The sequence below is a fragment of the Nothobranchius furzeri genome, chromosome 5 (assembly GCF_043380555.1).
Source record: "Nothobranchius furzeri strain GRZ-AD chromosome 5, NfurGRZ-RIMD1, whole genome shotgun sequence".
Classification (NCBI taxonomy): domain Eukaryota; kingdom Metazoa; phylum Chordata; class Actinopteri; order Cyprinodontiformes; family Nothobranchiidae; genus Nothobranchius; species Nothobranchius furzeri.
Window position 1 is genome coordinate 35871668 of NC_091745.1, and position 24401 is coordinate 35896068.

The 24401-nt window shown below is 48.4% G+C and overlaps 1 protein-coding gene across 1 annotated transcript; it reads right to left on the bottom strand.

Moving 5' to 3' along the window:
• Positions 1-358: 358 nt before the first annotated feature.
• colq (collagen-like tail subunit (single strand of homotrimer) of asymmetric acetylcholinesterase) lies at positions 359-8294 on the bottom strand. Its single transcript, XM_054740296.2, has 17 exons — positions 8098-8294; positions 7515-7624; positions 7152-7247; positions 6356-6400; positions 6166-6192; positions 5335-5406; positions 5127-5189; positions 5015-5041; positions 4895-4939; positions 4777-4812; positions 4620-4700; positions 3698-3794; positions 2977-3107; positions 1128-1247; positions 913-1054; positions 728-830; positions 359-649 (listed from the first exon to the last, which is right to left on the bottom strand). The coding sequence occupies exons 1-17, from the start codon at positions 8192-8194 to the stop codon at positions 580-582; spliced, it is 1362 nt and encodes a 453-aa protein (XP_054596271.2). The 5' UTR covers positions 8195-8294; the 3' UTR covers positions 359-579.
• Positions 8295-24401: the final 16107 nt, after the last annotated feature.

Sequence of the window (24401 nt, forward strand, 5' to 3'; positions counted from 1 at the left end):
CCGTTAAGGTTTGTGTACACTGTACTAATGAAGGTGAGCCAGCATGTAACCGCGTAGGAGCAGGAAGTCTTCAGGTTAGGCCTCTGAGTTACAGTAACAGTCTTGTTGAACGGTTTCGACCCTCGTTGCCCTGGATGAGTATAAAAGTGGTGACGTTAAAGCTGCTTCATTAACAATCCCAGCTTCATGCAAGGCTAGTCATGCTGCACTCTTTCCAAACACTAACTGGGTCTTTTTGAGTATGTTTGCTACATGTTGCACTGGCACTGAAATGAGCCGCATGGCTGTCAGACAGCTGTTGCTTTCAGAGGTGACGGCTGTCCTGCACCTTTCCAGTGTGTGTGTGGCGTTTCACCTTTGCTACTGAGTGGCATCTCTTCAAGACCGATGAGTTAGATGTGTGTACATACGCAAGTTTCTTTTTTTTTACCCCGTTACAGTTAAATATTTCTGCCTCTTTCCTGAAGAGTCTCTTGCTTTTTGCTGCTTTTGTTCTTTTCCTTTTTTTAGAATGAAAATTTTCACATCATGTGTCAAGCAAATACCACACAGAAGATACTGCAGCACTTCAGCTCCTCGTCAAGTGAAGTATTTGCAGTTTGTGGAGTCGATAACACAGTATGGTGTGCACTTGAGCAAACCGTAGGACCTGAAAAGAGCAGAGAAACACACTGAGGTCCGCTCTCTTTGTTGCAGCAGGTGTTTTTCTACACATATTCTTGCTTACCCTGGAAGGTATGCATTACACGTCTGGTATCCAAAGTCTTTCCCATCACACTCCTCAGCACCTTCGTAGCGGTATCCGTCTCCACAGTAGGCATGTTTACACTCTGCAGTAAGGTGAGACATGATGGTGAGGTCATGTTACATGTGAACAGATAAACTGTTTAAGACCGTCTAATGTGGACTTACTGACACAGCCGTCCATGACAACTCTGTTTCTGTCGTCACACTCCTCCCCGTTGGAGATCTGCACCACCCCATCGCCGCAGTACCCGTCTTCATCGGGGGCGTTTTCCATGGACTGGAAAGGTGCCAGCTGGAATGGAAACGTCTTGTGCAAAAGTGTTATTAAATCAGTTTGGAGGTTCTCGTCTGTTTGGGGGAAAAAAAAGTCGTGAAGTCACCTGGATTGGCAGCCAGCCATCAATGTCTTTGAAATAAAGGGATCTCTGGTCTTTTCGGAATGCAAGAGCGTTGTCGGTGTGAAGGCGCTCGAGCTCCTCCTCGTTACTAACCACAAATATCTGAAAGGAGAAAATAGGTTTACTGAGAATGCCACGTGATTGCTTCGTACGAGGATTGCTGTTTCTGACACAAGTCAGTGACTCGATGCAATCTGCTGGGTCTCTTATATGGAAACTTTGAACTAATTAATGAACTGAACTTAGTTGGAATGTTTTATTTTGAGACGTGCCCTGAGATGACACTATAAATAACCTGAACTGAATGTTTTGTGTTTCTAATTTCAGTTTACTTCTGTCAAAGTGCCACTTTCAGTTGTCACAAATGAAATATTTCTGATAGAGTTGTGTCTTTGCTCTTTTAAATGTTTGAGATTATCAAACAGACTTCAATTTCAGACAAAGACAACTGGATTACATACTTTAACCCTGCTGAAGCAGCTCCAAACCATACAACTACCACCATAACTGTATGGTGTTCTGTATCTGAATGCAGGTTTACACCAGTTGTAATGGGACACACACACACACACACACACACACACACACACACACACACACACACACACACACACACACACACACACACACACACACACACACACACACACACACACACACAGACACACACACACACACACACACACACACACACACACACACACACACACACACACACACACACACACACACACACACACACACACCATAAATCATCCTGGTGTATTTGGTAAAAACCAGATGTGTCTTTGAAATAGTTTTGGTCAACAGATGTTTCACCCTCTTAATTTTAATAATCATCTTCATCGAACTTATACGGCGTTTTATTAGGACACTCAAAGACGCTTGCGCGAACTCTTACATTCACACACTGCTAGTGATGGTAAGCTACTTGTAGCCACAGCCACCCTGGCGCGGTCTGACAGAGGCGAGGCTGCCATTTGGCATCGTCGGCCCCTCTGACCACCACCAACACAGGCAAGTTGGGTGAAGTGTCTTGCCCAAGGACACAGCAGCAGAATACCCCTGGCGGGAGCTGGAATCGCCCCCATGACCATCCGATCATGAGGCAACCCACTCTACCACCTGAGCTACTGCTGCCCCCATCTGAAGTACAATCTGAATCTTGTACTGTGACCTCAACCCTTCCCCAGTGAGGCTTGCAGTGCCCAAAGGTGGAAGGTGGAAAACGAACAGCAGGGCGACATTAGTGTGTGGAGGTTGTGGTTGCAACAATAGAACAGGGTTTCCAGGATATCAGGTTTGCTGCAGATACGTACATGAAATGTTTTCTTTGGGTCCAAATAAGGCTTCACCTAAACTCACTCTGGTTTTAGATCTTTTCTGGTCGCTCCTTTTCTGAGAAGGATAATGACATCTGGGCTCAGAAGCAGCTGCTTGACGTGCCGAGTCCGCCAATTTCCACACTGCCAGCCGCTGTGCTGAGCGGACTTTTTGGCAGCCCTAACCCTCTATTGGCTGGTGGATGTAAACATAAACTCAGTGTTGTGCCTGTCAAAATAAATATTTCACTATATTTTAATTAAACTATAGCTTTTTATTAATTTGTTCCATGTTCAACCTTTAAATGTTCTGGCTCATTTTGTTGCAGAATCTAACTAATTTAATGACTCAACGAGGGGGGTAGTTTGGATGGTTGATGGTTAATCCTTGGGTCCACGTGGCGGGGTGAGATGTTGCTCACTCCTCACTGTTATTGGAAACTGCATGTTGTGATCTTGGTGATTTTGCGTGTGACAGACAGTCTGACAGCAGCAGGATGGTTCCTCACCGCGGGCACTTTGGGGAAGCTCACTGTGGAGGCATAATCGTCAGATGAAGAAGTACTGAGAGAGCTGCAGCTACACTTTCCAGGAGCTCCTGGTGGACCTCTTGCACCTTTTGAACCCACCATGTATAATCCTGCCAAACACAAAATAGAAACAAAAATAAAAGAGGAGTTTATAAACAAAAAGTAAATAAAAATCAGATTTTATATGGAAATAGGTTGAAATCAAGAAGACGCCATAATCAGAATGCACAGATTATGTCTGAATAATCCAAACTGCAAGTTAAGGAGGTCATGTTAAATCCCACAAGTGAATAAATACAGTTTGTTTGATTTATCCATCAAGAGGCACCGGCAATCAGCTGATTTCATACAAGATAAATGTAATTTTGATTATGTGGTGACATAATATTTGTGAAACTGTGAACTCTGCTAAGTCACATGATGTAACGATGAGTGTCTAGTTTCAGCTCAGACCCAGATTAGATGTCTCTGCTGCTAAATAAGACTTCTGGTCCTAGCAGACTCGCTTGAAGCAGACTTTCAGCTTCTGACTGATGTCCTCTTTTTGAAAACACACTCTTTCTCTCGTCAGCTCACTCAAACGCCAGAGCTGAGCATCCAAAATCTGATTTAAAGTAACAAATAAAACACATTTTAAATGAATTAATTCACAGAGGGAGAAATATTTTCATTTTAAAACAGAGTTTTCAAGAGTCTTCACCTGTAGCTGGTAGACCAGGAGGTCCAGGGTGGCCAGGAAGGCCCTGTGGGCCCACTGGCCCCATGGGACCCATTCTTCCTGGGTCTCCTTTCACTCCCTGAAACAATAAAAGGTTTTCAGATTTAAAACAAGCCACTAGGATTCAAAAGGTTCATGATCAAACACTACAAGGAAACTTCAAAACGCTTCAGATTCTGGGTCAGCATCCAGCACGTTTTAGTCTTAACCCTGCTTCAACACACCTGATTTCAGTCAGCAGGTGATTGACAGGCTTCTGCAGAGCCTGATGAGCTGCTGCACTGGGGATTCAACCACTGAATCAAGTGTGTTGGAGCAGAGAAACCACTAAAACCTGCTGGATACCAGCCATCCAGGGAAAATCCCGTTATCTAGAGTAAACAATGGCCGGCATCCCCAGACAGGAAGTCGCGGAGATACGACACAGTGGTGCAGGCCGATGATGCAATGTTAACTGTCCCATTTCTGCATTCATTTGCACACTTATTACGTACTCAAAGTCTTACATGCACATCCACCCACCAATACACACACACACACACAAACACACGCACACGCACACGCACACACACGCACACACACACACACACACACACACACACACACGTGCACATTTTTATCACTTTCTGGTCAGAAATTCTTTCAGTACTCAGCTCATGGTTTTCTCCAGTGTGTGTTTATGTGACTCATGACTCACTGACAGTGACTTTAACATTTCTGCTTAACTTGTTTCTCTTCTCATTCAATTGTTTACATCAAAACAAACGTCTAGTTTCTGTTATTATGACAGTTTGTTATGAATTTACAAACTTAGGTGCACCTTTTAATTTTTCCTCAGGAATGTGCCTTTCATCCTCGCCTACTCTGTAACCTGCCAGTGTGCATGTAAATGTAAACTCTTCACCTGCTTTCCTCTCTTCCCGGGTCGACCCGTAGGTCCTCTGTTTCCTGGTGTTCCAGGTTCTCCTTTTGGACCCATCTCACCCTGCACAGAGAACCACATCCAGTCTTTATTCCAAAAGCATTTAATGCAGGAGAAAAAGGTTAAAGCTGCGCTTTACTTTTTGTCCAAGCATTCCTGGGAAGCCCATCGCACCCTTCAGAGATAAAACAAAAGATGGGAAGAATTCAGATTTTTTAAACATATTTTACTAAATACTACAGATCATTTGGACCCACTTTGTCTCCTTTAAGTCCAGCTTCACCACGGTCCCCTCGAGAACCCTGATGCAGCAGAAACCAGAGATTACCTACAGAACGCCGTCCTCACCTACTAAACATAGTTACACGTGCACGCACCTTTTCTCCTTTATACCCAGGTAAACCCTAGATTTGAAAACAATTTAATAATAAGAGAAAATACAACAAGCATAAAATCAAAGTGACATCATTCCAAGCCTCATGGACATACCCTTGGCCCTATTGGTCCTCTGGATCCAGGTAAACCCATCAAACCTGTGTCCCCTTTCTCACCCTGACAAAAAAGAAAACATTAGATACAAGAAAAACACTCCAAAGACTTTAAAGTGTAAATTTTTACTTTAACATGTTTGGTTTTATTATTTATCATTTCTTTTTTTTTAGAAATGATCTACATGATTGATGTCTGACTTACTCACTTTGGCCCCACTTGGTCCTGGCCATCCTGGCAAGCCTTGGCTCCCTGGAGGTCCAGCAGGTCCTGAACGACCCTGAAATAGCATCTTTTGCGTTTTAGATAACCAAGCTTTCAAATGTTAGTTTGCTTTTACAATGAGAAATATTAGAGCCGTTTTAGCTGACAGAACCAGAATCCATCAGCCGGCGCTGCACATGGGGCAGAAACGAGCCCTGTCACTTTGCTCTCTTTAATTAAATGATGGGCCGTATATAGAACAGGAGTCTGTGCTTGTTGGGAATAAAATGATTAATGATCTCGCCGAAGCACTAAGCTAAATTGCACTGCAGTGCTGCAAACCTGCGGGGGGGGGGGGGGGGGGGGGTGCTTTTACTGCTGCACGGCTGCAACAGATCAATCAGGAGGTCCTCTGCCTCATCACAAACTGTGCTGATCCGCCAGTCACAGCGGTGCAACTGTTTTCAAAGAGAAAGGGAGAAGAGTCGTCTAGGAAGCCTGATGTTGCATCTCAATATGGAGGTTACCCCCCCCCACACACACACACACACACACACACACACCCCTTCCTCTGCAGAGAGAGAGGACCCTCTGTCAGAAAGTCCAGACTATCTCATCCTCTCTGTGTGTCTGTTCTGTCTCCTGTCAAGGTTGCACTGAGTTTCTGACACACACACACACACACACACACACACACACACACACACACACACACACACACACACACACACACACACACACACACACACACACAGGCTGGATGTTTTGTATCTTGTTTTTGAGAAAATCCACTTACAGCAGCGAAGAACATGGAGTGATTAATGGAGACTCTCACCTTCTGCCCAGGTCTTCCGATTTCTCCCTGCCAACAGGATTGGGGGGGGGGGGGGGGGGGGGTACAGGACTTAATGAACTACTTCCCAAAAGCATTTTATTGTCATGTGCAACAAGTCAATTAGATCAGTTTATAAAAATAATGAGTGGATAAGGAAATCAAATTTAGCTGGATGAGATAAACTGCTTACTTTTTCTCCTTTAGGCCCTTTTATTCCAGGTAGACCAGGTGGACCCTAGAAATCACCAAGTAAATCAAACCGATAGACATCTAGATTAGTTTTAATGTTCTCAACATCCCACCACAAAGTCCTCACTGCTTCTGGGAGAGCAGAGCTGCAGTTTCAGTTGACTAGAGGCTGACTGGTCCCTGCTGATTAAAAAGCATGCCGTGGGTCTTTTTCATACTTCATGCTGAAGTGCTGCTCTGGTCCAGCTGGAGGTGTAACTGTCGGAGGTGAGCAGCTACAGCTAATGCTTCAACAACCATTTGTTAAATCTAAGATAGCAGCAGACAGTCGTGTCTGGTGAGAACCAAAAATGTCAGGTCTTTGGAGGCTTAAAAACACAAACACATGGGCGGTTGTATCGGTGATCCCTGGAATTTACGCGATACAGGACGCCTTTCCAAGCAGATGACTCTTCAGACCGTTTCTGAGAAGGATGTGTGACCCGATGGCAGGCAGTGGAAAAAGGCTATTTGTGTCCCAGCTAAATGTAGAGCGTTAATGGGCTGGTGTGCTCCAAGGGCCGGAGAAAGCCCCGTCTCTCCCGCTCTGGAGGAACTATCAAGCTGGAGAGGAGATAGGGTGGGTGGTGTGTGTGTGTGTGTGTGTGGGGGGGGGGGGGGGGGGGGGGGGGGACTAATTCTTTACACCTCCAAACCTAACATGACACAGTTTGTGATCATGCCATGTTAATATTCGATCTTGCTGTCTGGGGCTTGGTTTTAGTGAAGGGATGTTTGAAAGGAGCATGCAGCCTTACCTGGGGCCCAAGAGGTCCAGTGGGCCCAGGAGGGCCTCGGACACAGCCAGAACCTTTATCCTCATGGTCCAAATCAGACTCATGAGTGCCTTCAGTCTGCAAAAGAACAATATGCATATGTTGCTTTATTTATCTTTAAATGAAAAGCAGAAGGCAAAAACAATAATTCAGGTGTTCTAAATGTTTACATTTCACATGTATTATGTCATAATCAGCTGTTTGATATAAAACCGTGTTGATCATGTTCCTCCGTTACCACAAAAACTCACTCAGGGGGCCAGACACGAGCCAGAGGCCGTATGGATATAACCCAAGGACAAATCAACAGCTTGATATTCCACAATAAAAAGTCACGTGACTCACGGGTGTGTGGCGGCGCCAAAGTGCAGGGGGTGGAGGAAACAGCGGGGGTGGAGGTGGACTCAGTAAACAGCATGGGCTGAATCTCTTCTGCTGCTTCTGGGATATGAGAGCTGTGCAGTCACAAATCACACCAAACCCACATCAGGTACAGGTACAACGTGTCACGTCTGTTGTTTTCACTTCTGCAGCTAAATCCTGACCTCACTGAGAAAAAACGTGCATTCTTTTTCTCCTGACATTCATCTGGCAAATTATTGTATGCATTTTGTTTCAAATGTGATAATTCAAAGATGCACGAGCAGCATAAGCAGGGAAACAGGTGCAAACTATCAAATCATGACTCCCACACAGCAGAATTCCCAGAGCTAGGCACAGACGTGAAGTACCTCACTATTCATAGACACGTCCAGTCTCAAGAGGAAACAGGAAATACAGAAAACATGTCTGCAGTGTTAAGATGTGCTCAGAGTGAGTCTGAGACTCCCTGAACAACCGTAATGCTTGTGTAACTGCATGCACATGGTGCAAACATGCACGCGCTCACACACACACACACGGGAGCCCAGAGTTGAAATGATCCTACCTGCTGGGAATGGAAGGAAGCTGTCCAGAAACGAGGACTGAGCCAGGCAGCAGGAGAACCAGAGTGGCAGGTAGAGTCCAAGTGTTAGAAGAGTCATGCTGCCACAGAGAGTTGCCTGACTTTCAGTGTGAGCGTCAGCAGCCTTGACACACTGCCTTTCCCTCTCCCCTCCCTCTCTGCCGGTTTCCCTTACGCCTTCACAAGAGAGTACGCTGACCAATGCCCATTAAATCTTCCCTCCGCATCAGTGTGCTCTAAAATTACAGGAGACAGCACGCCAGCTGCCTCTGGTGCCAATGTCAGACCTCTACTACTCTAGGAGGTCTTATTGTTGTTTCCACTCCTCTGGGGAGGCATAATGGAAACTAACCTCCACTGCTGCAGGATCATACATGGGAGTCAGTCATTTATATTTGTAAGTCATTTTGTGCACCGTTCTTGAGTTGCATTACTCAGCATCTCTGGCTAAATTAATTGTCTACATTTCCAAACAGGTTATTTATACTGTAGAATTAAGATGGCATTGATTCTTAACAGCAGTTTCAGTTTCAAATGTTTCAGACCACAAAGGCATGAATGAATGAACCAGATCTGAAATTGTACATTTTTATTAATGTACGTGTCATCTAGCACTCTACTATAATTAATTTTCTTCAGCTTTTATTTTGAAAGCTGGATAGATGAGATTCCATCTGTGGAAGTTGATGAGCGGCTAACAAACTTTTATTTATTGTCACACCCTGTCCTGTCTCCCCATTTGGTTCAGCCTGCGTCTCTGTTAATTGCTCCCACCTGCCTCTCGTTTCCCAATCACCCGAGATCCCAGTCCTCTTGTATTTAAACCCCTCCAGTTCTGTGTCTCTTGTTGCCTCATTGTTTCCATGTCCTGTGTCCAGATATCATTAAAAACCTTTTGAGTTTTCTAGTTTGTCTGCCTGCCTGCTTCCTTCCCAGCATTTGGATCCTCACCTCCGCTCCACTCACCAGCGCATCGTGACAGAATGAGGCAACCCACAGAAGGATCCAGCGGGAAGGTCATCTCTTGGGAGTACCTGCTCCAGTTTTTCGCCGCGGACCACCGGCCGGCTCCTCTTCCTCCGGCATCGCCTCGCCGCAAACGCCGTCACCGACCTTCAGCCTCGGGGATCCTCTCCACCCTACCGGAGCCAGATGAGAGGTTGGACCGGGAGACGCTTCCGGATCGCTCCAGCTTCGTGGGAACCAGACTGGCTGTGTGCTCCCCTGGAGCTGGCCCATGGCGTGGGGAGGGATGCCGGGCTCCACCGCAACCCTGTGTCCCAGGACAGAGCCGCAAGCTCGCCTCTGCCCCGGCTCGGTGCACAGCTTAGACCCGCCCCCAGTCAGACCAGCAGTCCCATCTCCGGTCCAATCAGCTCCTCTGTCATCTGCAGGTGGAGGAACAACGCCCACAGCCCAGCTGACAGAGCTCGCCGGTCTCCGAGACGAGCTGGCCCAGCTCCATCAGCCCCTCAGTCTCAATAAGCTCCAGCTGGACGGTCTGTCCTCCCTGCTCTCCCATTTTCTGGCACCACCAGTTCAGTCAGCTCCAGTTCCAGCGCCCCCGGACCAGAAGTCAACGCCCCCGGACCAGAAGTCGACGCCCCCGGACCAGAAGTCGACGGTCCGGAAGTCGACGGTCCGGAAGTCGACGATCCAGAAGTCGACGCCTCCGGACCAGAAGTCAACGGTCCAGAAGCCGACGGTCCAGAAGTCGAAGCCTCCGGACCAGGAATCGACGCCCCCGGACCAGAAGTCGATGGAGGTCGACGCCCCCAGTCCTGAACTCGACACCCCTTCCAGTCCTGTGGTCGACACCACTTCCAGTCCTGTGTTCGACGCCCCTTCCAGTCCTGTGTTCGACGCCCCTTCCAGTCCTGTGGTCGACGCCTCTTCCAGTCCTGTGGTCGACGCCTCTTCCAGTCCTGTGGTCGACGCCTCTTCCAGTCCTGAAGTCGACGCCCCCTCGTGTCCTGGAGTGGATGCCCTCTTGTGTCCTGGAGTGGACGCCCCCTCGTGTCCTGGAGTGGACGCCCCCTCGTGTCCAGAGGTCGGCGTCCCCTCGTGTCCAGAGGTCGGCGTCCCCTCCAGTCCGAGGTCGACGTCTCCGCCGTCTCCAGCCCAGAGGCCGACGACACCGCCTCCAGCCCAGAGGCCGACGACACCGCCTCCAGCCCAGAGGCTGACGACGATGCCTCCGGCCCAGAAGTCAAGGACGTCTCCTCCGGCGTCTCTGCCTCAGATCACCGCCAGTCCTGCCCTCATCAGGCGCGGGCCCCCGGGAGCTCATCCTCGTCTCCTCCTCTGCCCCAGACGCAGGCCCCCAAGAGCCCATCGTCGCCGCCTCCTCTGCTCCAGGCGCAGGCCCCCAAGAGCCCGTCGTCGCCTCCTCTGCCCCAGACGCAGGCCCCCGGACTCTACTGGTCCCTGCCTCCTCTCCATCGGCCCCTCGGTCCCTCTTGGCCCTCCCTCCGGATCCCCCTCCTCCCACCCTGCTCTGTGTTCCTATGGGTGTCTGGAATCCGCCCTTTGGGGGGGGGGGGGGTCCCTGTCCTGTCTCCCCATTTGGTTCAGCCTGCGTCTCTGTTGATTGCTCACACCTGCCTCTCTTTTCCCAATCACCCAAGCTCCCAAGCCTCTTGTATTTAAACCCCTCCAGTTCTGTCTCTTGTTGCCTCATTGTTTCCATGTCCTGCGTCCAGATATCATTAAAAACCTTTTGAGTTTTCTAGTTTGTCTGCCTGCCTGCTTCCTTCCCAGCATTTGGATCCTCACCTCCGCTCCACTCATCAGCGCGTCATGACATTTATTTATTTATTTATTTATTTATTTATTTATTTGTTTGTTTGTTTGTTTGTTTGTTTGTTTTTGACAAAAGATGAGTCAGACTACGATTCAAAATGGATATTATTTTTGCATTTTGTTTTAAATATGTTCATTTTTAAGTAGAGCTGGGTATTGTAGCCAATTTCCTTTCCTCCAATTTAAATTCATATGGCTCTGAATCAATTAATTACAATTTGATTAAATTTGTTTTGATTAAATTCAATTAGAAAACAACATTTCTATTGTTTAGACAAGCTTTTTCCCAGTAAGTAGATGTGTAGTGTGTGTATATTAGTACACATTAAGCATATTTATGGAACAGATCTGTACTTGGAGATCCGGTCCCAGGTCAGTCGGGGTCAAGGGTAAAAATCGATCTTAGGCCTAATGAATCGATCTTGCAAAATTTATATGAAATCGAAACAAAATAGATTAAATAAAATGTTTTACCAAGCCCTATTTTTAAGTGTAACTACAAAAATTAGAATGTCGTAGCAAAGTTAATTTATTTCAGTAATTAAATGTTGAAACTAAAATGAGATGGGCTTTGATGATCGTGGCTTACAGATCATGAGAATCCCACACTCAGTATCTCAGACATTAGAATATAGGTTCAATTAAATGTAGCGTAGACAATCTACATACTAGGATTTAATCAAGATCCAAGATGGTGCTAAGGAAGGACGCCCTTGTGCTAACGTGCGTCGTGTTTTGTTTGTTTTTGTCTGTAAATGGTGTGTCAGCGTGCTCTTACACCTGTGAAGAGCTTCTAAACATCAGAACTTCAACACCGACGGACCATCTGCCAGATTTTTTAGTGGGTGTGGCGGATTTGGTCCACTTTTTAACAAAGAAAGTGAGACGCTGTAGGAGAGGGAAACGTGCGGGAGTGCTCGTGCGTCTACGACGACGCGGCTCACGTACGCCCTTACCTGGGATCTTCCTCTCCAATGTCCGCTCACTTAGCAACAAGACGGACGAACTGGCGCTGCTGATGCGACGAAATAGAGACTTTTCTTTCTCTTCTGTCTTGTGCGTCACGGAGACGTGGCTCAACGAGCAGATCCCGGATTGCGCTCTCCATTTGGAGGGATTCCAGCTCCTCCGCGCAGACAGACAGCGGGTCTTATCTGGAGGAAAGACAAAAGGTGGAGGTGTCTGCTTCTACATCAACAATGCCTGGTGTTCGGATGTGACTGTGATCTCCCAGTACTGCTCTCCTGCCCTGGAATTCCTCTTCATAAACTGTAAGCCATTCTACTCCCCACGTGAGTTCGCTTCATTCATTCTGGCCGCAGGAGGGAGGTGGATCGGCTGGTGTACTGGTGCAGCAGCAACAACCTGGAGCTCAATGCTCAGAAGACAGTGGAGATGATTGTGGACTTCAGGAAAGTCACAGCCCCATCTCTCCCCCTCGTCCTGACTGACTCCCCCGTCACCACAGTGGACTCCTTCCGCTTCCTCGGAACCACCATCACACATGACCTTAGGTGGGAGCCGTCCATCAGCTCCCTGCTCAAAAAGGCCCAGCAGAGGATGTACTTTCTGTGGCAGTTGAAAAAGGCCAAGCTGCCGGCCCAGATGATGGTGCAGTTTAACACGGCTATCATTGAGTCCATCCTCACCTCCTCCATCGCTGTGAGGTACGCTGGAGCCACAGTGAGGGACAAACATAGACTGCAGCGCATTGTGCGCTCTGCTGAGAAGGTGATTGGCTGCAGCCTTCCATCTCTCCAGGACCTGTACGTCTCCAGGACTCGGGGGTGTGCAGGTCGGATAGCAGCTGACCCTTCGCACCCGGGTCACAGACTTTTTGAGCCGCTTCCCTCAGGCAGGAGGTTACGGTCCATCCGGACCAGAACCTCTCATCACAAGAACAGCTTCTTTCCCTTGGCCGTTGGACTTGTGAACAGCTTATAAACATACAACCATGCTTGTCTTCTGTACTCGTCACATCGTCACGTTACCAGCCATGTTACCATTACCTGCCATTTTTATAGCTGATAGTTTTTATTCTATTTTATTCTATTTTTAATCTTATTATTATTCATGTTATATGTAGCACATTAGAACCAAAGCAAGTTCCTAGTTTGTGAATTGTTTGTTCACTGACAATGGCAATAAACCTTTTTCTGAATCTACATACTAGGATTTAATGCTGGTTGCTATCAGCTTTGTTAGATTCTGAGAAAGATCAAACAATATTAGCATATGAAGCTATATCATGTATAAATATCCAGGATATTTATACAATCGACAGAAATTCATACACCAACCTGCTCAGTCTATATTTAATCCAAATATTAATATTTAATTTAAGAAATTTAATTAATAGCAAAAGTTTATTTATTAAAAAGAAGACTAAATTGAATCTTTGCTTAATAACCAAATATACACCTTTCTGTGTTTCATTTCAAAGAAGAGTCAGGTTTAAAAGTTAAGAATTTATTACTAACAATTTTAAAGATGACAGTTTATAACAGCCTTGATCTTAAAACTTGGTATTAAAAGCAAACCTGTGTCTGAATGGAAACTAAAGTGGAATGCGTGTGTTGGATGTGTGGATGAATCTCAGAAGATTTCTTTCAGAGAGAGAAACGCGTTCTGGGTAGAAAGTTGTTTTGCAGCTAACTAAGTTGTTTCTTAGAGAGATCAGCATCGGACGCAACCTGTGTTCTACCTCACCGATCAGACGACCCTCTGTGTGGATCCGGAGGTCAAAGGAGGATGTTGTCAGCCTCTGGGTACTTGGTCCGGTAGGGGAGAACCGAGTGGTACCGACTCTCTGGTCCAAGAGTTGTCGCAGGGTACACAGCTTGCGTCTGGCTAAATTCTGAAGGAGTTTTGCGTCAGCTGATTACAGATGGCGTTTATTCTGAGCGATTCTATCGGCGTGACAGAACAGCTTAGTGAGGCTTCAGGCGGCCGACCCTCGTCCTCTGGGATGACTCTCGTCGCCACGAGAGTATCTGGTTGGTTCAAGAACTGAAGTTGAACTGAGGAGTTTTTGGTTTTAACAAAACCTCAGAACACGCCCTCTCAGAGACAGGAAGCTCTGGTTAAGGAGCAAAGACATGTGAGAGCAATTTAACTTTACCCTGGTTCAGCCCGCTCTGCATGGTGTGTACACGTGCAAATGACCTTCTTCACACTGTTAAACATTACTGATTATCATAAATAATAATTATTATTAACCAAAGAATGATAAGTCATTTCAATAATTAAATACATTTATAATTGTTGGGTATTTTTATAATTGTACCTTTTTGAGGACTAAAAGATGCCCATTTTGTGTTATTAACACAAAATGAATCTCTGTTTTTGCCAACTGTTGCTGTTCATGAAAGGTTGAGCAAGGATGTTGATTGTGGGTTTCCAACTGAAAACTGTACCTCTGTAACCTGAGAAGGCCTGCCTTCTCCCCCATCCTTTGCTGAATAAAGCCCCTGGGAAACTGAGGAGTTTTGGGGGAGTGACGTGGGAAAAGCCTCGGAGGAGGTTTTTCCCTGCGTTAACTCTCCTTTATTTTGGGGACTCAGGGTAAAATGTCTTCCATGTTGTCAAGAGTGTTATTTCAGGTTCCAGGGTTATGGAGATTAAATATTACCCAACATCTTGTTGGAGAATGCGGGCATGCAGAGCTGGAAAGCTGAAGGCTTTCCCCAGGAGCAGAGGGGGGCTGGTTAGCTCCATGGAGGGGTTTCTGTGCCCAGCTCTCGCATGACGATTCATGGACATTACAAATAATCTCTCTCTCTCTGTGTGTGTCGTCCTTTAAGGTAATATGGGATAAATCTAAAATTACCTATCAATAATGAACCATGATGATTATTTATGATGATTATTATGAACCTTGTAATAAACAGTAAAAAGAGTTTATGAAAAATTATTATTTTAAATCTTGAAGTGTCCTTCATCTTGGGACGGAACAGCAGACCGATAAAAGCAGTCAGATTAAAGATGGTTTTCAGACTTTATGTCTGCTGTAATGGATAATCTGTGGGACAGAAGTTCAGCCAAGACAGCGTGACCTAGCTGGGGAAGTGTGACCTTTGAGTCACAAAATGAGGCCATTCATGTCGCTACATAAACAATAGATATAATAGATTGAAAGTGCCACACTCTAATCAGCTAATTAATCCAAAACATCTAAGTTGAATTACTGGGGGGAAAAAAGCACTTTTGCGTAGGGATGTGAATCTCAGAGCAACTCACGATTTGATTCGATTCCGATTCTCGGGGTGCCGATTCGATTCAGAATCGATTCTTGATTTAAATTGATTCACAATCAATGTTAACAAAGAGTGTCAGCTCCAGGATGAACTTGTCATGTTCCTGGGCAGAGGTGAGTCACACCTTCTCCTCTCACCAGACTCTAAGCTAATTCTCCACAGGTGAGGAGCAGGGGGAGCGGCAGCTGCAGGAGATTTCCCAATCAGGGACGCGGGTTCAAAAGGAGGATGGAGACACATCACGTTGCCGGATGATTGCACCAGTTTAGGTAGCACCAGCCATTGACCTTGATCAAGTTTGTTCGTGTTTTTGACTCGTGTTTGACCATTGGATTTATGACCTCGGAGTGTGTTTTTGGATTACGATTTGGATTATCCCTCACGCCTGCTTTTGTTCCACTCAGGATCCTCTCCTCATCTCCTCACCCTCGCTGTCTATGTTCCCTGGATAACACACATCACGTCCCGTCCTCCTCCGCTGCTCCTATTTGGCTTCCCTCTGCTACCTCGCCTCTCCTGGACTTCTCACCCTCTGCCCAACGTCCTTCCTGGCTTCCTCTCATCATCTCATCAACCTGAGCACTTCAGAGACTCGAGCCGTATTGCTCATCCCACAGGACTTCCCTGTGCGGTTTCAGTTCCCGTTTTTATAGTAAAGACATTTTACTTTACTGCTTTGGACTACGTGTGTTGATTCTGCATGTCTTGGGTTAGACACTTACCTCGAGCCATGACAGAACTACTTTGTTGTGCAAGTTAGTAAAAGCTATGGGAATTTTTTTATTTTACTTTAAACTGGTCAAGTATGTGTAGAAACAAGTTTAACATTTGAACAAGTTCAACCTGTTTAAAAAGTGCCTCAAATTTCTTACAAAGGAAAATGTGTTCTCTCATTTATCAATAACTTCAAATAAATACATGAGTAATCCTGAGTACTCACTTAACAACTTAGAAAATAAATATGAGAATATCTCAAATTTCTGAGTATGGAAAAAAATTATATCCTAGTCCCCACTTATCAGCAGATTCAAAAATAAATCATCCCAAGTTATGGGATCACAAAAGTAAACGGAGTACTAACTCTCCTAACAAAGACCAAAAAACAGACAAAAGTGCATCTCAAACCTATAACATGCCAAACATTTGAGTTCCTGGAATCGATTCTGAACCTTTATAAATAAGAATCCCGATTCAGACTTGAATAGATTTTTTTCAGCACCTCTACTTTTGCGTGATACTCTAATTTCTCACGTTTCACCTGAATGTCATCATGAACAACCAGAACAATTACATCAAACTTTTTAGCAACTCACAAAGGGGGAGGGGGACACGAGGAATAACAAGAAACTATTTGTGTCCCTCTATAGAGGGACACAAATAAAAAAATTATCTAATTAATCAGATGTTTTGTATTTGATTAATTTTGATTAGTCGCATTTTAATAGTTCAACACAATTTGCCTCCAAGCAATTAAAAAATAATAAAAATTGTGAGGCACACATTCCTACAAATTAATGAGTATAATTGTGTAACCACATGGTCTGGTTGATTACTGGTGAAGGGTCTCAGTCATCCAGATCACGGTAATCCAAAAGGGTTGAAATCAAAACAACTGGACTTGATTGGTTTCATGAAGACGTTTCATTTCTCATCCGAGGAGTTTTGTCATTACTGACTGGAAGATGGAAGTCAAGCTTATAAACTGTAGCTGTTTATGAATTGAAGAAATGCACTCCTCAGTGTCAAATGGTTTTAATGACAAGGATGAAGGAGCCCTGTGACGACATACAAAGCTGAGTGAGCAGAACTAACGGCAGCGTGAAGCAGCAGCATGGGCTGAAGAACAAAGCTAAGCAATGTGATAAAATAGGTAAATAAATGCAGCGCAGCTTAGCATGCATACCATCGACATATATACTAGACAATTCGATTCCAAAGCTCCAATAACAAGTTTTTTGTCTATAATGGGAGGTGGCCACCACCACCATTTTGACCGTGTCACAGGTTCCGTCCAGCCCAGACAATTCCATAAAAGGGAAGAGAGGAGGAGCTGAGGGTGGGGCTGTAAGGCTGGGATCGACTGACGACACCCGGTCGAACTAGCTACAAGCTAACCTGAAGCTAACCCTGGCTAACCCAAAGCTAACACAGAGGTGGGAGCCGAGCTAACGGATGTAGCCACCTAGCTACAACCCAACCGGAGCTAACTGTGGAACACAGACATCTACCTGAACCTCACACGAAGTTTAGGTGGAGGTTTTCGGCGCTTTTTCGTGAAAAGTACCTGGATTAAAAAAGTATTAAATCGGTAAGTTTATAATTTATTTCCGTAATGAACCCATATTTTGCTTTGAGCAACTTTTCAGTACCGTATTTTCCGGGCTATTCAAGTTCAATTCAATTCAAGTTTATTTATATAGCGCCAAATCACGACAAGAGTCGTCTCAAGGCACTTCACATAATAAACATTCCAATTCACAGTTCATTAAGCCAATCAGAAATAATGTTTCCTATATAAGGAACCCAGCAAATTGCATCAAGTCACTGACTAGTGTCAGTGACTATACAGCAATCCTCATACTAAGCAAGCATGCAGCGACAGTGGAGAGGAAAACTCCCTTTTAACAGGAAGAAACCTCCAGAGAATCCTGGCTCAGTATAAGCAGCCATCCTCCACGACTCACTGGGGATGGAGAAGACAGAGCACACACACACACACACACACACACACACACACACACACACACACACACACACACACACACACACACACACACACACAGACAGACACGTAATGTGTCAATAGTTATATTGTGATGTCTTAGTAAATATTCTATTTGGTGAAAGATAAACTTTATTGTATTTATCCCAGTGGATCTATAATTAAATGGATAAACTAGCATTAGCACATCAAAAGTCAATGAAAACAAAAAGTTATTACCAGGAGAGAGAGAATGTATTAGTGGTTAGCAGCAGTGTGCTAGTCGATGGCCCCCTCCATGAGGCCACCACAGCTCAGCAGAACGTCATTGTAGCTTCTTCTGGGGAGAAAAACACTCAGAAAGTGGTCCGAGAGGACTGGATTATGTGGAAAGATTGTTATTTCCTCACACTCAATGCCATAAGTCAGAACAAGGTCCAATGTATGATGGCAGGAGTGGGTGGAGCTATGTATTCTTTGAGTAAAACCAATTGAGTCTAAGTCGCTCCTGAGTCGCACCAGCCATTAAATGTATAATCAAGAATAAAAAATATATTTAAGTCGTATTTTGGGGGGACATTTTATTATTTTTCTTACAAAATCTGAGACTAAGCGTTTCACATTGCAAGACAAGCACCGGTAACCATAACAGAATGAACAATGCGGGCGCAGCAGCGCGCCATGGTCTCCAGCCAGCAGAGGACAGGATGGCGGTGTTTCAAACCCTCCCGGCGGGCGAGGAGAGCTCATTCCTGGGCTGGAGCCGGCCCTCAGCACCCCGCCACAGGCTACAGCAGATGCTGGCGGTGTTTGAAACCCTCCCAGCGGGACAGGGGAACTCATTCTTGGGCGGGTCGGAGTCGGCCCGCAGCAGCGCGGTGTAGCCTACATATTTTGTTATATAAGTCGCTCCGGAGTATAAGTAGCAGGACCGGCCAGACTATGTAAAAAAGTACGAGTTATCGTCCGGAAAATACGGTAGTTATTAGTATTCGAGCTAAATTAGCAGCCTAAATACATTTCATATATTTCCTAAATGTAATACCTGTTTGTATCTTGTACAGCCAAGTAGCCTTTATTCTGGACTCAGTACAATTTACCAAACGTAAAAAGACATTATACAGATGAAGTAAGTGTCAGACTCGAAGACTGGGTTCGGGAGTAAGAGCTTTATTTAGACTGCTGGTTGAAAGCGGTGCTGAAAAGGCTGGAGGTTGGATGAGGTCTGAGTAGGAAAGGTGGAGGTTTAGCTGTATTAGCTTCTGAATACTCTGATCATGGATCACGGTGGAACGATGACTGAGTGAAGAGCCGGTGTGGCGTCTTCCATATATAGACATGGATTGACGTAGGTGCAACATGGAGGGAATCCCCGCGAGGGGCATGCTGGGTAATGTGGTCCAAGACGGAAGCCGGTCAGCTAGGAGAGCCCGGCCTGGGGGCTTGGACTCTGACAGGACCCCCCGGTCCAGGGACGGCTCCAGAAGTCCCCGGGCCACCTCGGTGGGCCCAGAAGTCAGAGATGAGCAGGGTCCAAGATGGAGCGGGCCGGCTCCCAGGAGCGTTCCTCGGGGCCGTAGTCTGCCCAATCTACGAGGTACTGCCAGCCCGACCCCGGCGGCGAGCGTCCAGAATGCGCCGGACGGTGTAGATGGGCTCACCGTCGAGGAAGCGGGCCGGCAGAGGCGCTGGAGCCTGAGGCGGCAGGAGGGAGGATTCCACGTAGGCTTGAGCCGGGAGGTGTGGAAGGTGGGATGGACGCGAAGGCTTGTAGGCAGCCGCAGCCCGTACGTGACCGGGTTGATGACCTTCTGCACGGGGTAGGGCTCGAGGAACGGGGGAGCGAGCTTCCTGGAACCGGCACGGACCCGGAGGCCTGCAGTGGACACCCAGACCTTGTCCCCTGGAGCATAGGAGGGACCCGAGCGGTGCCTGCGGAGGTGTTGGTGTGAGTAATGGGCGTTGGCCCGGGTAATGGAGGCCCTCGCCTTGATCCATGCGTTCTTGCAGCGCCGCACCAGGGATTGAGCGGCTGGCACCGCGACTTCGGGTTCTTGGTGGGCAAAGACTGGGGGCTGGTAGCCGTAGCAGACCTCGAAAGGGGACATCTGAGTGGCCGAGGAGGTGTGGAGATTATGAGACAGTTCCGCCCAGAGGAGGTACTTAGGCCACTGCGAAGGCTGGGCCGAGACAAAGCAGCGGAGGTACCGACCCAACTGTTTGTTCGCCCGCTCCGATTGACCGTTGGTCTGTGGGTGATAGCCCGAAGACAGACTGACAGAAGCTCCCACTAGATGGCAGAAGGCCTTCCAGAAATGGGCCGTAAACTGGGGGCCACGATCTGAGACCACGTCGACCGGGAACCCGTGGAGACGCACCACGTTCTCCAGAAACAGTTCAGCAGTGCGTCGGGCCGAGGGGAGGCCCGGGAGGGCGAGGAAGTGAACAGCCTTGGGAAATCGATCAGTGACCGTCAGGATGGTGTTGAGGTCGTTTACCGGCGGGAGACCTGTGACGAAGTCCAGTCCCACATGGGACCAGGGGTGGCTGGGCACCGGAAGAGGTCTGAGGGTGCCAACCGGAGCCTGCGTGGATGCCTTAGAGCGGGCGCAGACGTCACAGGCGCTCGTGAATTCCTTAACGTCCCTCTCCATACGTGGCCACCAGAGAGCCCGTTTCAGGAACTTGAGAGTCCGAGAGAAGCCCGCATGACCAGACAGGCGTGATGAGTGGGCCCAGGCCAAGGCCTCACTGCGACAGGCCGTGGGGACGTAGAGACGACCGGCGGGGGTCTCTGGCGGCGCTGGGTCATCCCGGAGGGCGTTTTGAATGGCCTCCTCCAACGGCCACCCAAGGTGGGCCACAAAACGATGCTCCGGGAGGATGGGCGCCGGCTCAGACGTGGGCGCTGAATGTGTGAACTGGCGGGAGAGGGCGTCCGCCTTCTGGTTCTTTGTCCCAGGGCGATAGGCGAGATGGAACTCGTAGGGTTCGAAGAAGAGGGCCCAGCGAGCCTGGCGAGGATTTAGCTGCTTGGCGGACCGTATGTGGGTTAGGTTCTGGTGGTCAGTCCAGATGGTGAACGGCTTAGTGGTGCCCAGAAGCCACTGCCTCCATTCCTCCAACGCCCATTTTATGGCCAGCAGCTCGCGATCCCCTACGTCGTACTTCTGCTGGGTGGTGGAAAACTTCCTGGAGAAGTAGGCGCAGGGATGTAGCCTGTCATCTGGGCCGCCTTGGGACAGGATGGCACCGGCGCCGACATCCGAGGCGTCGATCTCGACCACAAAAGGGACTGCCTGATCCGGATGGCGCAGGATAGGAGCCGATGTGAAACGAACGACTAGGTAGTGGAAGGCCCGAACGGCCTCTGGGGTGAGCCGGAACGGTTGACCAGGTGGGCTCGGTCGGGTGAGAGAGGTGAGAGGTGCTTCAATGGTGCTAAAGTCTTTGATAAATCGACGGTAAAAGTTGCCGAAACCCAGAAAACTCGGCAGTTGCTTCAGGCTGGTTGGTTGGGGCCAGTCCTTCACCGCCTGGACTTTCTGAGGGTCCATAGTCAGACCTTGATCCGAAATCAGGTAGCCCAGGAATAAAACGTACCGCTGGTGGAAGGAGCACTTCTCGGGCTTACAGAACAGGTTGTTGTCCAGAAGCCGGGTCAGGACAGCGCGAACATGGTGGTGGTGTTCGGCCTCTGACTTGGAGTAGATCAGGATGTCATCCAGGTAGGCAAACACCCACTGTCCCAACATGTCACGGAGGACATCATTGATGAAGCGTTGGAAAACGGCGGGGTTATTGCACAGTCCGAAGGGCATGACCTGGTACTCCCAGTGACCGGTGGGGGGTGATGAACGCCGTCTTCCACTCATCTCCAGCTTTGATACGGACCAGGTTGTAGGCGCTCCGGAGGTCCAGCTTGGTGAAAATCCACTCCTGGGAGATGGCATCCAGGGCGGACGTGAGGAGCGGCAGAGGATGGCGATCTCTGACTGTGATCTTGTTCAGTCCTCTGTAGTCTATACAGGGGCGGAGATCACCCTCCTTTTACCTCACAAAGAAGAAGCCTGCAGCACCTGGGGACGACGAGGGTCGGATGAAACCCTGCTGGAGGGCCTGGTCGATATAGTCCTCTATAGCTCTGGACTCGGTGGGAGAGAGAGAAAAAAGGCGCCCCCGGGGTGGACTGGTCCCTGGCTGGAGCTTGATCTCCATGTCGTATGGACGGTGAGGCGGCAGCGCGATGGCTCGCTGCTTATCGAACACTGCGGCCAGGTCCCGACAGGGCAGTGGTAGATTGGGTGGTGCGGAACCGGAGCCACCCTCCGGGCAGTCAGGTCGAGGTGGAGGAGGAGAGAGGTGGGTCCGGCACTGGGCCCCCCATTCCAGAAGGCGAGCTTGGGACCAGGAGATCCGTGGGTCGTGGAGGCGGAGCCAGGGAAACCCCAGGATCAGAGGAGAGGAGGGAGCACGGATGATCAGGAAATGGAGGGTTTCCCGGTGGCCCTGGACTGTCATCTGGAGAGACTGCGTTCGGTTTTGGACAGGGTAAGGCTGGAGGGGCCTGCCGTCCACCGTAGTCACTGGTACAACCCTCACCAAGGGGGTAGTGGGGATCCGTAGGCGTTTAGCCAGGTCCACATCCATAAAATTGACAGCGGCACCTGAGTCCACCAGCGCGTGCATCTGGAGCGAGGTCTCGCCGTATGGGAGGGTGATGTGCAGAAGGAGCCGATTGGAAAGGGCAGGGGCTGGAGGCAACCCAGGCTGAGCGACCCCGAGACTCAGTGGGTTCCTTCGTTTCCCGAACGAAGTGGGCAGTTCATGCGTCTGTGGTCGGGGGAGCCACAGTAGGCACAGAGACCCTCACTATTGCGAGGAAGGTGGCCCAGTTGCATGGGCTCCTCAGCAGCAACGGGTCCGGAAGCAGGCGTGGGGGGATGCGGAAAAGGTCCAGGCGCCCTGGATGGGCGAATGAGAGGCTTGGGCCGAACCAAACCCCGCTGATCTATGCGCAACGCCAGATCCACCACTTCATCCAGGGTCTGGGGCAGCTCTTTTCCCGCCATCTCATCCCAGATGTAGGTTGCCAGTCCCTCCAAGAAGACAGCTCGAAGGGCAGAGTCATCCCACCGCAGCTTGGTGGAGATGGTGCGGAACTCCGACGCATATGCGCACACAGAGCGCTCCTTCTGGCGGAGTTTTAGGAGTCGTGCCTCTGCCCCCATTTCGCTGCTGGGTGGAACAAATGTCTTTCTGAGGGCAGCCACGAATGCAGTGTAGTCATTGCAGTCCGGTGATTTGGAATTGTAGAGCGCAGCAGCCCACTCTGCCGCGCATCCGGTGAGCAGGGAGGTGAGCTGTGCCACCCGAGAACGCGCAGTGGGGAAGCGTCCTGGGTGGCACTCGAACTGCATCTCGAGGGTAGCGAGCAGACCGTCTGGACTCCCCGTCTCTCCATTCCACTTCTCCGGGAGACTGAAGTGTGGCTCTCCCGTCGGTGGAGTGAGGGCTTGCAGGTGGAGAGCATGAACCTGCTGCTGGAGTGCCGTGACGGCAGTAGACACCTGCATGGAGAGATCGGTCTGGGAGTTCAGTCTGGTGTTAAGCCGGTCGACCTGGGCGTGGAGCTGAACGTTCTCGTTCACCAGTTGCTCCATCTTTCTCGTCACCTGCTCGAACTCCGCTGGATTAATGGACTCAGTCATCCTGTCAGACTCGAAGACTGGGTTCGGGAGTAAGAGCTTTATTTAGGCTGCTGGTTGAAAGCGGTGCTGAAAAGGCTGGAGGTTGGATGAGGTCTGAGTAGGAAAGGTGGAGGTTAAGCTGTATTAGCTTCTGAATACTCTGATCATGGATCACGGTGGAACGATGACTGAGTGAAGAGCCAGTGTGGCGTCTTCCATATATAGACATGGATTGACGCAGGTGCAACGTGGAGGGAATCCCCGCGAGGGGCATGCTGGGTAATGTGGTCTAAGACGGAAGCCGGTCAGCTGGGAGAGCCCGGCCTGGGGCCTTGGACTCTGACAGTAAGCACAAGATAACTTACTGGAAGAAACGGAATTATCATGAGAACCAGAACAAGAGAGCCCGATAACAGTCATGTGAAAATAATAATGAAAAAGTATGTATGTGTTGAGGGTCTGACCTCATGAGGAAATTACTATGCAGTGATTTTCTCCAAAATGACTGTGCTTAAATTGCTCTGAAAAGCAAATAATCACATCAGCGCCAAGAAACTTCATTTCCCATGATGCTTTGCACACGGAAGCATTGTGATGACGTCACCGCCTAGTACCAGAAACACGTTCTGCGCATGTGCGGGAAGCCGTGGAGCTTTTCCCGCGAACTAAGACCATAAATCTTCAGCAGAGACAAAGAATCCTCGTTCTTTTGCCCAGGATACCTGGCGGTAAGGACACGCTTGCCAACGCTCCGACAACTTGAGCACGCGGAAGCTCTAAGTGCCAAGTTGAGCCCACGGAACTGCTGGAAACTAAACTGCAAGCCCATCAGATCTG

What these genes read in the sequence shown, in the direction of transcription:
- colq (XM_054740296.2), bottom strand. Translation starts at nt 8,194, where the DNA reads ATGACTCTTCTAACACTTGGACTCTACCTGCCACTCTGGTTCTCCTGC. An exon ending in CCGGGAAGAGAGGAAAGCAG is followed by an intron (nt 3,795 to 4,619) that starts GTGAAGAGTTTA and finishes TTATTGTTTCAG; the next exon opens with GGAGTGAAAGGAGACCCAGG. An exon ending in TCCTGGTCTACCAGCTACAG is followed by an intron (nt 3,108 to 3,697) that starts GTGAAGACTCTT and finishes TGTGTTTGGCAG; the next exon opens with GATTATACATGGTGGGTTCA.